A 17,728-nucleotide genomic window follows, 5' to 3' on the forward strand; every position below is an offset into this window, starting at 1 on the left:
GAACTCTAGAAAGAAAAGATACACTGTTCAGATGTTGTATGGTTTGTATGGATATGTGTGGGTAAGCCCCTTGGCCTAAAGCTCTCCTAGCACATGCATGTATATGAGTCATGTCTGAATCCTGATGGTTCCCAGCTGAGCACCTGGGAATATAAAAACTACTGTACTCCTTGGAAAACAAGTGCAAATTATATGACACGCATTGCAGCACAGTCATAAAGATAGACAGAAATGCTGAGCTTCTTGTTAGAGTGAATTCTTCACTGTTCTACTTTCTGCCAGCATCCTTTTTTAGACGAAAGAATGGAGGTCTGACATACATGACTACATCACTTTTTCACCAAAAACCAGTCAGATCTAGTGTTATATATTTTTTCTTCATCAGCTTAGGAAAACTGAATTTGATGTTGTTACACGGGTAAGGGAGATGCAATATCTGGAGGAAGGTAGGACAAGCTTCTGTCTGGCATAGCATAAGCCAGAGTATTACAATACTTGGATGATGCACAAGTCCTGAAATTGACACTGCGGAACCAGCCCTGACTGTCTCAGTATCATGTTAGATCCTCAAGAGTTCTTGCAAGTCCAGATTCAGTCTATAAAGTTGCCTTAGAGGCTGTAACAGAGAGCTAGAGAAAGGGGTCCTTCCCAGAGGCTGTAACAGTCTAATAGGGTTTATAGTCTGGCTTTGACACGCAGTGTTCCTAAAATGAAAAAGATCTTCAAGTACAGATAAGGGTGTCCAAGCTGCCTTTGTGAATGAAAAATTACAATACTGTAGCTGGTTGTGTTTTACAAGCCCAAGAGAAGTAATTGTCCCCAGCAGTCATATTTGAAGCCCAACGAACCAAATCCCTTGGCTGAATCTCATAGGTACTCTTTAATATAAGGTTCTGCATTCACTGATGAGTCAGTGCAGGGCAAACCAATTTTCTTCAGAGAAAGAAGAAACATAGGAAGGGGCAAATCAATTTTTCCAGTGGAGTCACTACTGCGTGCAAAGAAGGACACACTCCTTATGGTACTCTCAGGATGGGTCTGAGTACAGATGAGGAGTATACATTTGAAGTGGGTCTCTCAATTCCCCCTACCCATGCTTTCTTAGTGGTCCAGGGCAGTGCTGGATTTTAAACCTGTATTCCTTATGGATGTAAATCCAGTGAGTCCTTTGCACCAGATTACAGTGGACCCAAAGTGAGCCCTTAAGCCTACATAGCATACACAGCAGATCCTCAGCATGGATTGTTTTGCTCTAGAGCTCCTTTCCTATTACACTAAAACCACATATTGACTCTGACTACTGAACAAGAGGCTTGTCAGGAGGGTTAGAGATCACAACAGGACCACCAAGCTGACCCACAGCCTCTAAATCTCCTGCTACACCCTTCCTTTATTTAAATAACCTCAAAATCCCTTTGGGCTGTTGGGGCTTTTTTTATGTCTTCTCGACAGAGATTTTTAATGGAAAAAGATAAAATGTGCCTCCTGAGCTGTTTTCACATTTAATGTTCTATGAAAAATTCTTCTCATATCCTGATAATATCATTTATCAGTATGATATGCAGTATAGATATAAATAGTTTGCTACTGTTTTTTCCTTAGAGATTAAATCCTTTTTCTTGCCTTCTTTTTGGGCTCTAAGAACTGTTCCACTCTATCAAGTCTGCCCTAAGTTGTGTCAGGAGTGAGACACTGTAATGAAAGAATGTTAGAAAAATTCCCTTCTTCCTTTAGGGAACTGGATGTACCAAGGGGATGGGACATTTGGGATGCTTTCATTGGTTTTTCCATTTAATCAAAATGCCTGCTGAGAATCAGAAAGATAGCTTATGCTAAACTCTTTGAATGGAAAAATTGTTTTGGGGGAGTTTTCCTGTAAAAATAATTTTTTCCTATTATAATGTTCACTTTGTGATTTAAATTCAGAAGCAATTATTTTATGAGGAAAGTATTTTGAAAATTCCCTCCTTCCCCCAGATGTGAAAGTCAAAATGGTTTTTTTTCAGCTACTTGATTGTATATTATAGGGCAGGGCTATTTTTGGCAGGAATAGCAGAGTGAGTTTTAGAAAAAGAGAAGTAAATTAGCTTAACCTTCCCCTCAGCTTAGAGCTGGACTGATCTTGAGGTTCCTGAAGGTCCCTGCCCTTTATACTGCTCGGAGGGAATGCTGTTTGTTCCCATGTATCCTCCACAGTGTACATTTCCTGTGTGAAACACTCCAACCATTGCAAACTGCCATGCAATTTCAACTTGTCTGAAAGTGAAGGCTTAAACCCTGGGCAGAACTTGTATAATGTAGAAGTAGTGTTTAATTGTGAGGAGGATCTGTAGAGAATTTCATCTTATGACTTACTGGAAAAAGACCAGTAGTTTGGTATTTTATACCTCAGGAGAGTGATCTGTTCATCCTCTTATTAACAGTGAAATCAAGTTGAGTTTTTCTGTCAGACCAAACATTTGAACAGTTTTATATATATATATATATATAAAGAAAAGAGACAGTATTTATTGCTTTTATTGATTTTATGTGCTGCCACACCTACACACCAATAATTTTTTCCAAATACATCCATCCTCAGCTGTTCCTTAAGCAAGGAATATTCGGTAGTTAATTTGGTGAGGTATGGTGAGGTCAGCACAGAACCTTCATATTGCTGTCTGTGTCCTATGGGGCAAAGTAATGAAAATCTCTGTGCCAGGTTTTAGTGCTTCTCGCTACAGTAAACCATAATGATAATGTTAATATTTACTCTTTTCACATGTACAAAGACATTCAGCCCTACTAAATTCCTAATTTTAAATTTACACTTCAGTAACATTATTGTCTGCTCTATTTTATAAGAAATTGTTCCTAAACTTATGGAGAGTAGTGGGGGAGAGAGGTTGGCTTGTGTTTTCTATTCTCTCCTATCCCATCCCCATACGCCCAAGCATTTTTCTAAGACCTCCTGATGCCCCCTGAGATCCCCTTCAGTAGGGAAGTCTTTGCCCCTCTCAGATGAAGCCAGAAGCACTGTATGTGAAGAGCCTAAAACTTCAACAGCTTGTTGTGGTTCCTTATCTCTCCTGTTGAGTAGTACTGAAAACTGATGATGCCAACAGCAATGCAGGAATTATCAGGGGAAATTAGCATTACTGATTTGCTTGATTTTCTCTTTGCAGGAAGTACCTGATAAGAACAAAACCAATGGACTATATTTTAGAGATGGGAAATGTCGGATTGACTACATCCTTGTATATAGAAAATCTAATCCACAGACAGAGAAGAGGGAAGTATTTGAGAGAAATATCAGAGCAGAAGGACTCCAAATGGAAAAAGAAGTAAGAGATATTCTTTAAAAATACTTTCATGTTGAAGCTCTATAGAATCTGGGGGTATGATTTGTTTACTCTGAAACTCCTTCACTCTGATGTAGCAGTAGAAAAATGCTTTTAACCATGCCTAAATATAGGCTAGAGCAGGGCAAAAGTGTAGCCTAAAGGAAAATCAGGCACAGGGATTGAAGGCCAAAACAGGCCATTACAGTCATCTTTTTCAACCTTATGCACAAGTAGGCCACAGAATTTCATCTGGTGTGCTGTGCAATAAAAAAAAAAACAAGTTCTGGGTTTGAATGGCCTGAATTCTACTGAGTGCAATCCATATTTCTGCATTACATTTTCTTCTAGCTACGTGCTCCACTATTCGCTGAGGCTCCTGGTACTCTTTCCAGAGACCTAACTAGATCCCTGCCTTCCTTCATCTGTCAGCTTAGGCAAACCAACCTGAGAAGTATTTTGGTAGTTTGAAAACAGCTTAAAGTTTCTCCTTCTGTCTTAACCCCAAGCATTGAAATAATTGGGCAGTACATATGAATCATTTATATCTACACTATTTCCAACATAATGTCCTAAATAGAAGATATACTCTTTTTGGACAAGAGTGTGGAAATTAATGCAAAGTGTCAAAAGTGTATTGATATGTTAGGTAGCAGCAGCAAGGTTTAAAGAGACCATATCTCTTTTGCCAGGCCTATGATCTTCCTTAAACTTTGATTATGAGCTTAAGCTTCACTTCCATCCAGAGCAGGTATTGCTTGGTGTTTACTTTTATTTGTGCCTGGTGGACTCACACTCATGCTAATATGCATTGTCATACTGCCATTGATGGAAACATAAGAGGAATTTTCAGGATATAGGCTTTGATCAATTATGTAGGAGTTACACATTATCTCCCTTTCTTTCACTGAATTCTTGTGTAAATATTCTGTCTGTGTGCTTGACATGGACAGTTCTTTGGAGAACATTGGGGAGGGAAAAAGGGAAGCCTTTACAGAAAAATGAAAATTTTTCTTTTCTATAAGTGTTTTTGATTGAACATAGGTACTGTATGTACCTATGTACTGTATTACAGTGTATGTAAGTGTATTGAGAGCATTTTACTGGTTACACCAAAAGTTACCCTAAACTGTTCCTTCAAATAAGCTGGAAGTCATCATCTTCAGTGATGCAGTAATTGATAGATGTTTTCAATGCCAGAGTTTGTCCATTATTACATTTCCTGTATATGTGCTACTGCCTATAGGAGTTGTAACTCAACAATCAAGAACCTGGGAGTGTTGCTGTAGCTATTCACTTTCACATTGTAGAATTCTGCCCTGCTTCCACCAGGAGAGATGCTGACAAAGTCTCTAAAATTTGGGCGGTGTAGAAAACAAAAGGGGAAGGAATCCTCCCTATTAATGCATATGTCTAATGGTTTCAAATAAATTTTTCCTACTTTGTGATTTTTGCAGATTTATTACTGTGCTAAGGTCAGCAGTGAAAGCTATGAAATCACTGTATATTTTAAGTATTATGAAACTTATTACAACATTCTGTGCTGAAAACTTTTTCAAACTGATGATTTAAGCCCTTGCTGTAGAGGATTTTTTTGGCTTTCAAGACCATTTATTTGGACTTTGCTGCTTAGGCTGCATGAATGATCTGCCAATTTGATTATTCATTTCAGTTTCTATTTTGCTAGTGACATGCAGTTTTATTTCTTACTAATCTCATTCACCCTTGGTGTGACTTCTTGCCAGCATCAGTAATTGTGCATTTTCTAAACACAGAATGATCAAAATGAGGTTGTGCTACGTGACTCGGGCTAATGTTTTTAAAATCAAGGGTAGAAATCTTTTTTAACACTCTGACCTAAAACTAAACTCTAGCATGTGCATTTTATGATCACGTTAGCTTCTAAATTAAATTATAATCCTGAAGGAAATACGTACATTCTTAGTACACTCCTTCCCCCATGCCCAGAGATTAAGAACAGTGCTGCATAACACATAGCTTTAAACTTAGCTGTGTGATCACCTAGTGTCTAGATTATTTCTCATTATTTTTACTTCTCCTATTTTTGAGACTGCGCATCATTTTGGGTGTTAATTCTGGAAAATTTTAACTGCAGAGTTTTTTTTCAAGTTGTTCACATGCACTATACTGCTTCCACTGAGAAAAAGTTTGCTCCCAGATGAAATGAGAAAACTGCCTATTTGTTTGGCCACAGAACATTTTCAGATGCAATAGGTAGTAACTGTTGGACTGAAAGAGATTTTTTACCTTCCATTAATTTTCTGTGGTTGTTGGTTCATTCTCCTTTGGCTACCAGCTGTTCATATCTTGGCGTTCGATTGTGTTACCCCTGTCCTTTTAACATAAGACCATTGGCAGAGAGGAAAACTTAGAGCTCTCCTGTACAATGCAATTTCAAACCCATATGCCTCACTGCAGGGAGGGAGAAGTGCACTGCAGTAGCTCACTGAAGTACAGCGCAGTAAAATTCCCAGGAAGTGGTGAATGCAGGGAGCAGTGCTCACTTAGCAGCATGAAATGAGAAAGTGACTCTGAAACAAATTCACAACAGCTGAAATAACTTCAGGCACAATGTCAAGATCATGTAACTGAGAAAGGTCTGAACAGATATATGTTTCTGACTCCAGGAAAAGGTGATAATGTTTTGCAGATATTCTCAACAAATTCACACTCGCAGTCTTCAACTGTACCACACCACTCTGCCTTGGAAGTTCTGCCAGATTTGGTGCTCAGTACATACATCAATAAAGAAGGAGGGGATCCCAGACCAAGGAACAGATAATTAAAATAATGAAAATTTTAACAAAAAATATTAAATCATAGAGAAAAAATAGTGATAAATATTTTTAAAGAGTGAAAAAAATTAATAATAGGAAAAATAAAACTAAATAGTAAAGATTTTAAATTGAAAACAACACTCTAAGAGTGAATGCTAATTGAGAGGTACAGCACAAGTCACTCACTTTATAATGCTTCCCCCTGCTTTTCTGTGTATATTGGTTCTGGATAGGATGCAAGTATTGACCCTGTCACAGCCAGACACTTGCAGACCACATTCAACACATGTGATCACATGCAGAGATGCTCAAATAAGGTTGTCAAAACTGTAGGTAATTCCTGGGAAAGAGACTGTTTTCTTTTCAGCCAGGTGAAGCATTTTCTTTGTTGATTTATTCCTTTTCCAATGTCTCACAAGTGAGATAAGTAATTATGATATCCTGGCTCTGGGATCCTCAATGACCCTGCTCTCTCATTTTTCAATACTCTTTGAAAAAGACTTATGTGTGGGGAAAATGGAGAAGACATTCTCCAAGTGGAGCATGTACTTCTGGGAGATGAGGTACCAATCACACTGTAAGTTTGTAGGCACTGATACCTTCTGTAAATATCACATGAGACTCATCCCTGGGCAAAAGGTTAACAGGGTGCCACTGTCCACATTCTGATGGTACATTTCAAATTTATGTTAATACAAGATAAACCTGAGACTTAGATCAACCCACTGACATGCAGAAGATAATTACTTGCGATCAGTTTTGTGTGAAGAGAAAATATAGATAGCATCCATTCCAAATTAAATGTTTCTCCCTGTGGCCCCACAATTTCTGGAAAACCTGTCTTTTCAAGAGAGAATGAAGAGTCAGATCTACTTTGAGCCCATGCTATTTTTCACAAGAACAAATATTTATAAATTTAACCTCTCGTGCCAAAATCTGGAGAAGTACCCTTTTCCCAAATTATTCCTGCAGCATGGATTACTGTTTACCTGTCCTAAATGACCAGGTAGAACTCAGTTGCCACCAAGAGTATCTGTGCAGTACACAAATACAGTATTACAGAAATGTTTCAGTAAGATACTTTAAACTATACTATCATAATAGGTCGTGCATGGAGGTGGCCAGCATGCAGCAGCTAACTTGTATTACTCATTCCCTTGCAAACTTTTTAAGCTGCACTGTAAAGTAATGAAAATGCAGGATAGCGGTGAGAAATTTATGCTGGATGAACAAACACAGACCACACTTGCATGAGTAATTTGTACAAGAGAAAAGAAGAAGGTCATCTTGCATTTAACTAAGAGCAGTCTATCCAAAGTCAATCTGATGTTGGGTTGGGATCTGATCATGTAGCCCTAGGAACAGACTACATTTAGTTTGAACATGGCATGATATTTTTGGTTTTTCTACTTCTCATGACTACACTAAACTATGTCATACAAAGTATTTCTACTACTAAATGTACTTAATATATTATGCTTAATGATTGTGTTCAAAGTTTTTAATTTATAAATTATAAGTTGATTTCGTGCAGTTTACTTGTAAAAGCAATTGACAGACAAGTAGGAAGTGAGTGATAGAAGTGTAGTAAATGGGAACTAACCACATGAGTAGTGAAAATAGTATTCAGGCCTTTTATTTTATATATTTTGTATATTTATGGTAACTAATGTCTCAGTATAAAAGCAATTAACTATTTTAAACCAATAGCATTCCTTACTGCCCTGGAAAGCTGGACTCCTCACAGCTACTGCATGCAGAATCTGCTTCAGAAACTGGCTTCAGATATTTTACAAGTAACAGTCAATCCTTTTGGACTTCCGCTGGCACATTGATCTTTGCATCTCCCTGACAAATGATGTCGGTGTAGTGCTGGTCCAGCTTTTGGAAGAATCCAAGTTGTGTGGGTTTTTGACTTACATGCCTGATTAGAAATTTAAACTTTGCCACCATAAGTGTCAAGCTGTCACCAGGGCGCCTCTAATTGCATTCGCTCCCTGCCTCAAGCAGCAGCTGACATTTCTGGTGCAACATCTGGCAGCAAAAACACAGCTGGTGTACACAATAGGCAGTAGAAATACATGATAGTAGTTCTCTGGGGAAAACCCAAAAGGACAAGAAAGAAAGGCACAGTATAAGCTTTAGTTGTATTGTATGAACAAATATCTACTAGTGGGTATACTCTGAGTCTTAAGTTATGTTAACATGACCCTAGAAGTTATATTTTGAAATATTTTTCAGTTGTTGATGCAATATAATTACAGAATACTATTATTTCATGACTTTTCAAGTTTGCAAGCAAATAAAGATAGGTTCCTGAAGAGCTATTATAGTTGTATAAAGCAGTTTCTTTTAATGTAGCTGTAACTTTGTGCTAATGGGGCAGGACATAAGAAGCTAGAAACATGTATTCAGTAAGATACTTATATTTAGCAGCAAGTTGGAGTCTGCTTTCAAGATGATGAATGTTGAGAGAAATTGCAGCTGACAGAAAGAGCACGCAGAGTATCTCCGTGACTTTTAGCACATCCCTGAGTGTAAAAGAAAAATAGACTTATGACCATGTCAAAGTGAGCTAAAACTTAGAAATAAAGAACAAGAAAAAGCTAAGAACTTCAAAGACTGAAACTTCTGAGCACAGTGTTCAGAAGGTGATGATGTGAAAGAGACATTATAATCAACAACCATTGCTTCTGAACTTAATGAAATACTATCAACTTTCTGGGAAAAAATTACATCTAGTCCTTTTTGTTATTGTTGTTGTTGTTAGTACTGCACAACCAAAACAGTTATGAGAGACTGATCTGCTTTTTTCTGGTTTGTGCGTCATCAGTGCAATTGTTCATGAGATTCCTGTTACATAAACATTTTTTTTCTGATTGTGATTCATGGGTAGAAAAGAATTGAGCTGACTTCCAGACCCCAAGTGGCACTTGCAGATCTGAGTTAGAAAAGGTGTTTTATAAATGTAGCTTATGTAATTTGGTTCTCTGAGCCGCACACAATAAAATCTCAGTGCCTTTATAGTTGATTCCAAGTTTATTTTTCAGTTATGGCTTCAGTTTGTCCAGTTATTGAAAGAACAATAACTTTTTTTGTAATTTATTGCCCCTATAGATGTAATTGAATCAACCAGGCATACAGTTTAAACCAGAGTGCTTAGTCTATGGTGAACTGACTTTTCACAACTTGCCAGGAGAGTTTGTGTGGTAGCCAGGAGCAAGCTGCAGGTCAGCTGGAAAATCTTTTCCTGACTGATAGTTTTTATTTGGTGCTCATATCTTTTCCCTGTCTTGTTGAGCTTGCTCTGCATGTATCAAAAGCACCCATCCACTGGAGAAAAGGGTGGCTGGGGAAAGCTTCCACCCCTGAAATTATATCAGCTGTCCTCTGAGCTTTTAGACAGAGAGAAAGATAGCTATGAGCATGCCTATGTGAGATATGTACTAGGAAGCACCAGGACAACAGTGGGAGTGGTGATTATCCCTACCGTGCATGCATGGTAGGTCAAGCAACATGCAGGATGTCACCTATGGCTAACAGGTGACGTCCTTTAGGCCAAACTGGCATTTGGACAAAATTAGGCTTTCTTGATCTTTGGAGAAGATGAGACCCTGTATTGGGTTTGCATGGCAAGGTTTTGGTGGTAAGTGAGGCTGCGTTCTGTGAGAAGCTGTTGGAATTTTCCTTCACATCTGTCAGAGCCAGTACCACACAGCTCCAAGATGAACCTGCTGTTGGCCAAGTCTCAGCCCATCAACAGCAATGGTAGCACCTCTGTGATAAAGTATTTAAAAAGAGAAAAAAGCCTGCTGCAGACCAGCAGCCAAAAGAGAGGAATGAGAATATGTGAGAGGAGCAACTCTGCAGACACCAAGGTCAGTGAAGAGGGAAGGGGAGGAGGTGCTCTAGCTGCTGGAGCTGATTCCCCTGCAGCCCACGGTGAGGCAGCTGTGCCTCTGCAGCCCAGAGGAGAGCACATATCCACCTGTAACCTGTGGAGAACCCCACACTGGAGCAGGTGGATGCCCAAAGGAGACTGTGAGCCTGTGGGAAGTCCACACTGGAGTAGGCTTCTGGCAGGACCTGTGGCCTCCTGGAGAGAAGAGCCCATGCTGGAGCAAATTTGTTGGTAGGACTTATGACCCTGTGCAAGAGACCCACCTTGGAACAATCTGTTCCTGACATACTCCATCCCATGAAAGAGACACACCCCGGAGAAGTTTGTGAAGAACTGACGCTTGTGGGAAGGACCCAAGTTCGAAAAGATAGTGGAGCACTGTCTCCTGTGGAAGGGACCCCACCGTGGATCAAGGGAAGAGTGTGAGAGGTCTTCCTCCTGAGGAGGAAGGAGCAGCAGAGACAGCGCATAATGACCTGACTGCAGCCGCCATTCCCTGTCCGTAGAAACCACTGGATAGGAGGAGGTGGGGAAAAGTTGGAGCAAAGCTGAGCCTGGAAAGAGGGAAGGGTTGGGGAAAGGTTCTTTAAGGTTTGGTTTTATTTCTCATTATCCTATTCTAACTTGAATTGATAATAATTTAAACTAATTTCTCTGAGTCAAGTCTGTTCGGCCCATGATGGTAACAGGTGAGTGATTTCTCTTTGTCCTTATCTAGAGCTGGAAGCTTCCTCTTCTATTTTCTCCCATGTCCTGATGAAAAGGGAGTGATGGAGAGCCTTTAGTGGGTATCTGGCATGCAGCCAGGGTCGACCCCCCACAGGTGTAATTCAGTGTTACTCCACTACTGTGACCAGTATCAAAATTTCCATAGCTTTCATGGACTCTTGTAAGTTGTTTCAGTGTCTCACTTTTCTGATCCTATTATTCAATATGTAAATAGCTACAGCTAATGAACTTACAGTATAAATTATGCAGCCTGCAGGCTCTGTATTTTCATGAGCAGAATAACTATTATTATTATCAGGTGCAGCTTGTTATTTAATGTTTTAAGCACCATGTCTGGTTGTATGCACAAACCACGGACAGGGACATCAATATGACATCAACTATGCCTGCAAAAAGAGAACCAGACTGAAATGCAAACCTAACCACAAGCATTATAAATGAAAGTGCTTCCAGCTATTTAGTTTTAAGCATTGAGCTATTCATTTCATCTCAATTCAGACAGAGCAAGTGGAAATCAGACTGTCTTATTATCTAATGTACATAGCAAAAGGAGTCTCTTTTCAGCAATGTTTTACTGAAAAATATACAAGCAGAACAATGTCCTTTCCCAGGGAGTATTCTGTACCAAAAAAACAGTCACCAAACAGTGGAGAAGTTTCCAGCTGCTTGAACTTCTGAGGGAAATGTTTTAGATTTCAGATGCTGTATCCACTGTACAGCACAATGGCAATTTAGGAAAAAAAAATTGAGGAGATAAATGAAAGACTGGATAGATAGGGTTTGAATTCAAATTTCAGAATGCAGTTTTTAAAGATAAATTTCTTGATTATCTGAGGAAGCCTATAAATGAATGTGTTTCTGAGTTGACAAGTGCCAGCCTTTAACAGGGCATTGTAAAACTAGTAGACTAAGCAAATGTGGCTAAAATCTTGATCCACTTTTCAAAAAAAATATGGCTCTTTCAAGGAATAGGGAGGTGATACAGAAAATACATAGATAACTGATTAGGAATTTAAAAGTCCCTGACATACTTCTTTCAGGAACAGGCAAAATTTCTTTAAAAAGATTTTACTGTCTTCAACATCCACAAATCAGAACATCAAAAATCTTTTGAAGGAAAAAAACCAGACAGGCAACAGATTAAGAAAAAAATTTCATGGTTATATATGAGATGTCCCCTATATGTCAAAAGTCACCTTAACCTTTACAATAACTGGTCTTAAACTGCAATTATTTTTGAGGTGTTGGCTCACCTGCCAGCAGCATCAGGAATAAACATAATACACAAGGCTACAATCACTTAATGCACAGTAAGAGTTTTCATTGCCCAGAGGTGACATGACTGGTTTGCTGCAACACTCCCTTACAGTAATGGCTTAATAAGCAAAGATCTAAAGTTGTCTCTAGGGAACAGAAAGACAGAGTATATAGAAACCCAACAATAGGCTTTGTATTTTCATTTTATGTTAATGATTTTGGTGTTGAACTTGTTTTGAGAACACAGCACAGTATTTACAGCATTATGCATCTAAAACAAATAGCAATGATTGGTCTTGGGGACATTTACATCTTCCCCTAAAGCCTGAGGTGGTGTGGGGCTGCCCCTCTGCATGAGGGAAGCATGAACCTGGGAGGGAGAGTTCCCTTTCTCACTGCTTTTGGAACAAGGACTCCAGGCCCTCTCATTGTCTGATTTTCTCTTTTATACAGGGTTAAGTCAGTGATGGAGCAAATGGAGCATTGGTGCTCTGTGCCTTGGATTAGCTGTATCTCAGTTGTGGGAACAGAACAAAATAGAACTAATTATATCAGAGCTCAACTTTCTTGAAAAAGACCTTTCAGTTTATGGGTCTCTGGGCCCAAATGACATGCAGAATTATCCACTGCATATTTACATATTTGTTTCTTGCTGCTTGAGTGGTAATGAAGTAGGGTTGTAAATGAAGTTTAAAAAAGCCTGACCTGAGGGAAAAATGTTTCTGACATAGCCATACTAACTGAAATTTCTGTCAGCCAGATAGTCATGTCCTCCTGTTTAAAGTCTTATCTGGTTTACAAAACTCTCTTCTGTGCACAAATTATCCTTAACTTTGTAATCTGAAACCTCTTGAAAGAATATGTAAGAGCACATTTTAGACAAAACAGTGTGAAAGCCCTTTTGTTTCCTCTTGGAGGTCTTCATGGTACTCACTTACTACTCTTCTTCGGTGCAGCTTGTTTTTGTTAATAGACTCAAATAGACCTTTCCATTTATAACAGGATTGACTCCAATTTCTTAAAATATAAGAACTTTGTGCTTTCTTTTTTTTTGTCTAAAAGCCATCCCTTACACCTTTTTAAACTTTGAAATTTTTCAGAAAGAATAAACCTTCCACAGTGAAAACATAGATAGGAGAAGAACAAAATGGAGACATACATCTGGAAACCATGACTATACTTTGTCTTACAATATGCAAAATTCATGTTCTTCTCCTCAAGAAATTTGTCTTTTTGTATTTGGATTTCTGCATCTCTTTGTGCATTATAAGTTAATAATCTATTATGTGACCTCATTTTCTGGGGAATCTGGAGAAGCTCCAGACCACTGGTGGGCATGTCTGAAGGTCAACTTCATGAAGCAGAGCTGTCACCAATGCTAGATCAGGATGCTCATGGCTTTTTTCTATAGAATTCTATAGGTTTTCTATAGAGAACAGCCTGGCCCTTCATCACCAGAGTTCTTGAAGTTCTACTGTGAGTGTTATTGCTATTGGAAACTGTGACTTTCTGAGACAAGACTGGATTAAACAAATGTCCTGAAACAGCAGTTGAGAGAACAGAAGCTGTGATTTTTAGAACATTCCAGGTCAATGTTCTTGTGCAAATTTATGGATTTTATCATCATTAGCTTCAGAAATTCACAGGAGAGAAGAATTCAAGTAATGAAATACAGAAAGTACTGACCAAATTCAAGAGGACTTTTGAAGTACAGAGGACACTGATGGGAGGCTTTGTTATTTAAAGATCTGCATTTCCCTATGACTTCTCTGCAGTAAGAATGAATAGGGTGGGATGGGAGAAATGGATGGCAGCCAAGGCCATGTAAAATGTTCCAAATCAAATGCTGCTGCTGTGATGTGTCCCAGACAGCTGAGCAGTGCACTAGAGGCACCCATGAAGGTGCAGTTGTAGGAAGTAATGTGTCTCTGCTACTGCAGAAGTTCATGTGGGTGGTGAGGAACAGAAGTTCAGGGAAAATAAGGTAGTTTTACTGCAGAGCCCCAAGAAGGAAAAAACCCCCAACATATTTACTGTAGCTGTTGACAATGTACCTAATCTGACTAGGTAGGAACAAGCCCTTAATATGCATCAGTTCATCTCATTTTGAGGAAAATAGAACAAATTAATTACACCTTGAAGGTGCCTGTTCCTCTCCATTGAAGACATCTAAACTTAGTTGCCCTGAATCACACCTGTGGTGTCTGCTCCTTGGGAGAAAGCCTTCAGGGCACTTCTCAGGATCAGTGGGCTTCGAGACATGATGGTGCCACTGTTTCAATACAAATATAGTGGCCTGCCAGTATCCAGCAGGGAAAACTAGGTCAGATACCTGTCACACACCATATGTATAAACTACTCAAGATAAGCCTTTTTGTTTGTCCTCTGTCCAGGTGTTATCTGTAGATTTATATTAATAGATATGTGGATGGCAAGATCATCCCCAGTACGGGTATAATGTAAAGTATGCAACTAATGGAACTGTGTGACAACTGAAAATTTCCATTCTAAAACCCCCAAGCTATGGAATGGATTAATGTTTCTGCAGTTTTGCCATTATTTGACATTTTTTGTTCTTTGATGTTTTGACTGGGAATTGATCACTGCTTGCCGTGCCAATTTACATTTCCATCTTGGCCTGGATTTTTGTCTGTCTTATGAAAAGAAACACAATTCATATCTCCTACTAATGTATTATTCCAGCCAAAAGGCACAACACAAAAATTGTTTGGGAAAGGTGAGTGCTTCAGAGATTTGGGAGAGGGGGGAACTTATAATGATGGTGAGAAAGCATAAGAGGATACTAGAATCAAAATGTGGAGGCATATCCACATTAAATCATGGCAGATCTGTACAAAAAGCCCCCTTCTCATTGTATAGCTCCTACTATAAAAATGAGACTGTGAAATATCTTTGGAAATACAACACAGGCCCTTAACATCTTGAAAGAATTGTTTTGTATTTATGGAGAACATCTTAACAGAATGCAGCAAAGGAGAAAGGCAAGCAATTAATAATCACTAGAATAGATTAGACTCAGCAAAGAGTTTTACCTGAGGAAAGGGAAACATTTTGAATATGTGAAAATATTTCATTTAAATATTTAATTTAGAATCAGAATTAAATACCTGATATTAAAATGCCATGTTAGTTGTTTAAAAGGCTATCTTTACAAAAGAGAAAACAGATATAATCCAGTGAAATACCAAAACATGCTATTTTGTATGGACAGTTTTTAAACTAAATTAAAGTGAAAATTTTCACCTGTTTCCTGACAATTTTTTTAGAAACCTTGTCCAATTCACTCCATTTTCATAAAATTTATTGAGTTTGGTGCTGCAGCAAAATACTTTTCTCTCTTAAACAGCATCAGAGGATCACTGGAATGTTCATACAGGACTAACCATGCCTCACTAGTGAAGCTTTTATATGCTATCTTCTATATTCATTTCATAGATTACTTGTAGAGCATGAAGGACATTTTCCACTAGACAATATGTCACATAAAAGAAAACCTCGTTTCCTAAACTCATGAGTGAATTCTTGATGCAGAAATGATCTAACAGAAGCCTTTGCAACCAGGGTCTCTGGACTGGAATTTTATTTCATGACACCACAGAAAAATAAAATTAGATCAACAGCCTGGGATGTAGTGCTGGGCCACAATTTGCTTCAGATCTCATCAGGATGTACTTGGACATGAACAGATTACTTGCACTTACATTCCTTGTCCTGTGTTCGGAGATTATCACAGTTAGTTCCTAAAACTCCTAAAACTAAAGTGGGAGCACCTAAAAATGCGTCAGGTTTTCTTGAACGCATAGAATTTGTATCTTCTAAACAGTGCATATGCACCTCTCTGCACAATTGACAAACATTGTAAATCTACAGCAAAGTCCTGGAGCACTGCCAAAAAACTATTACCAATATCCAAAAGCACTGTTCTCTTTCATTGTGTTACTCTTGAGTTTCTAGTCTCTTGTAGATTGAGTTGTTTTAAGTGTATGCCTCTAACAAAGGGAAGATATGTTTCTGGTGCCCTTTACAGCTAAATTTTGGTCTTGAAACCTATAAGACTGAAGATCTCAGAAAGCAATTTTAAGTAAAATAATAACATATTCCACAGTAAGTACAGCACACAGAGATACTGTTGAAACTGAAAGATATTGGATGTTCTTGAAGAAACTTATGCTTTTAATCCCACTTTTGTCTGAGTCCTCTGTGATTTTTATCAAATAGCTCTTTATTGATTTTAGTATGGTGAAAGCAAAATATGTGTGTGTGGATGTGGACAAAGAGTTTAAGTAAAGAACCATTTCTGCCTTCTTGGCAGGGTTTATTACTGTAATATCCACATGAGAGCAAAATATAGGGCTTCTCCTTTTATCCCAGGCTAAGTACTCTTAGCCACTCATATATTCCTTACAGCCCCACATGCCAAGCCCTAGAAATTCTTGTCTGGTGTTCAATAGCATCTGACCTAAACTTCCTTTGCTACAATTTAATCCAGTTATTTCTTGCCTGATTGAGAAGAAAAATGAAGTGCTGTTCATTCCTTCTTAATCATAACTATTCCTTACTTGTTTTTAAAATGTTACTGTGGTCTCTGCTTAGCATTTTCTTTGGTGTTTTGAATCCTATCTGTGTTTTGAACAATCCTTTTCACCTAGATCAGGTTTCCCAAGACTCTTTATCATTCTTATTGGCCTGGTCTGATTTTTTGTTAATTAATCCATCTATTTCTTACTCAGGCTGTACTTTGCACCCTGCTGAATAGCTATACAAAATAAAAGACTAGGGAATTTGAGTCCTGTATGCTCTTAATTTGATTTTTTTTTAATCTTCATGCACGTTACCTTGTTCTGGCTTCTGTTTCTGGCTTCTCTTCTTGATTCTAACAGTGATATTTTGTGTATTCATCTCTTCTGCATTTAACTCTCAGCTACCTCTCTATCTTCTGTGCTACAAGAATGTGTTTGTAGACAGTAGAGTGCAACATGAGAAGTCATTTACCTAAGCACAGAGCATGGTTTCCCCCTCCCCCATTTTCCTTTGCTCTTCATTATACATTAAAAATGTTCATATGTTAGATAAGATTCACTTCAGGCACTTGGTGACATTTCCAACATTAGACTTTCTATTTTCTTGTCAGTGTTGCTGCCACTGCACTTTCCACCAACGATGCACAGTGATGATGACTGCTCAGTTGTTACCCAGAGCTCTTTCCTTATTAGTATTTTGATATTTTCCTGTTAACCTTTCATGTTTTAAAGGGGAGATGGCATCTCTGTTAGATGAGCTCTTTGCTTAAAATCTGCCAGAAAAAAAATATTTCAAAGCTTTCAGTTTTCTCCCATTTTTGTGCTTAAATACCATCTGGGCAAAGCAAGAATCCCCACATTCTTGTTCCCTTGATAGTTTGGGAAATTCAATACATGTGTATTTTATACAAGGTTCCTCCAGTTTGAAAGTGAAGATGACTTCCTGTTACTTTTTCAAACTGAAGTTTCAAAAAATAGAGCTCTGTAATTGGTTGTGCTCCAGAGGCTGCTGTTGGCAGAGATCTGACATTGGAGCTGCCTCTGTTGTACTATTGTATTTTCAGGGTTCCCAGATGAAGGGAGGAATGATGAGTGTGACTCCATGCTCTCAGAAGGCTAATTTATTATTTTAAGATACTATATTATATAAAAGAATACTATACTAAACTATACTAAAGAATA

General features: G+C 38.4%; 1 protein-coding gene across 1 annotated transcript in view; it reads left to right on the plus strand.

The window, feature by feature from the left end:
- Positions 1-17,728, plus strand: part of ANO4 (anoctamin 4) — a 175,853-nt gene that overhangs the window by 79,185 nt on the left and 78,940 nt on the right. Inside the window, exon 5 of the mRNA XM_031057554.1 lies at positions 3,165-3,323. Coding sequence (XP_030913414.1) covers positions 3,165-3,323 — 159 coding nt within the window. The remainder of the gene's footprint in view (positions 1-3,164; positions 3,324-17,728) is intronic.

This window comes from Geospiza fortis, unplaced genomic scaffold (assembly GCF_000277835.1).
Source record: "Geospiza fortis unplaced genomic scaffold, GeoFor_1.0 scaffold186, whole genome shotgun sequence".
NCBI classification, from domain to species: domain Eukaryota; kingdom Metazoa; phylum Chordata; class Aves; order Passeriformes; family Thraupidae; genus Geospiza; species Geospiza fortis.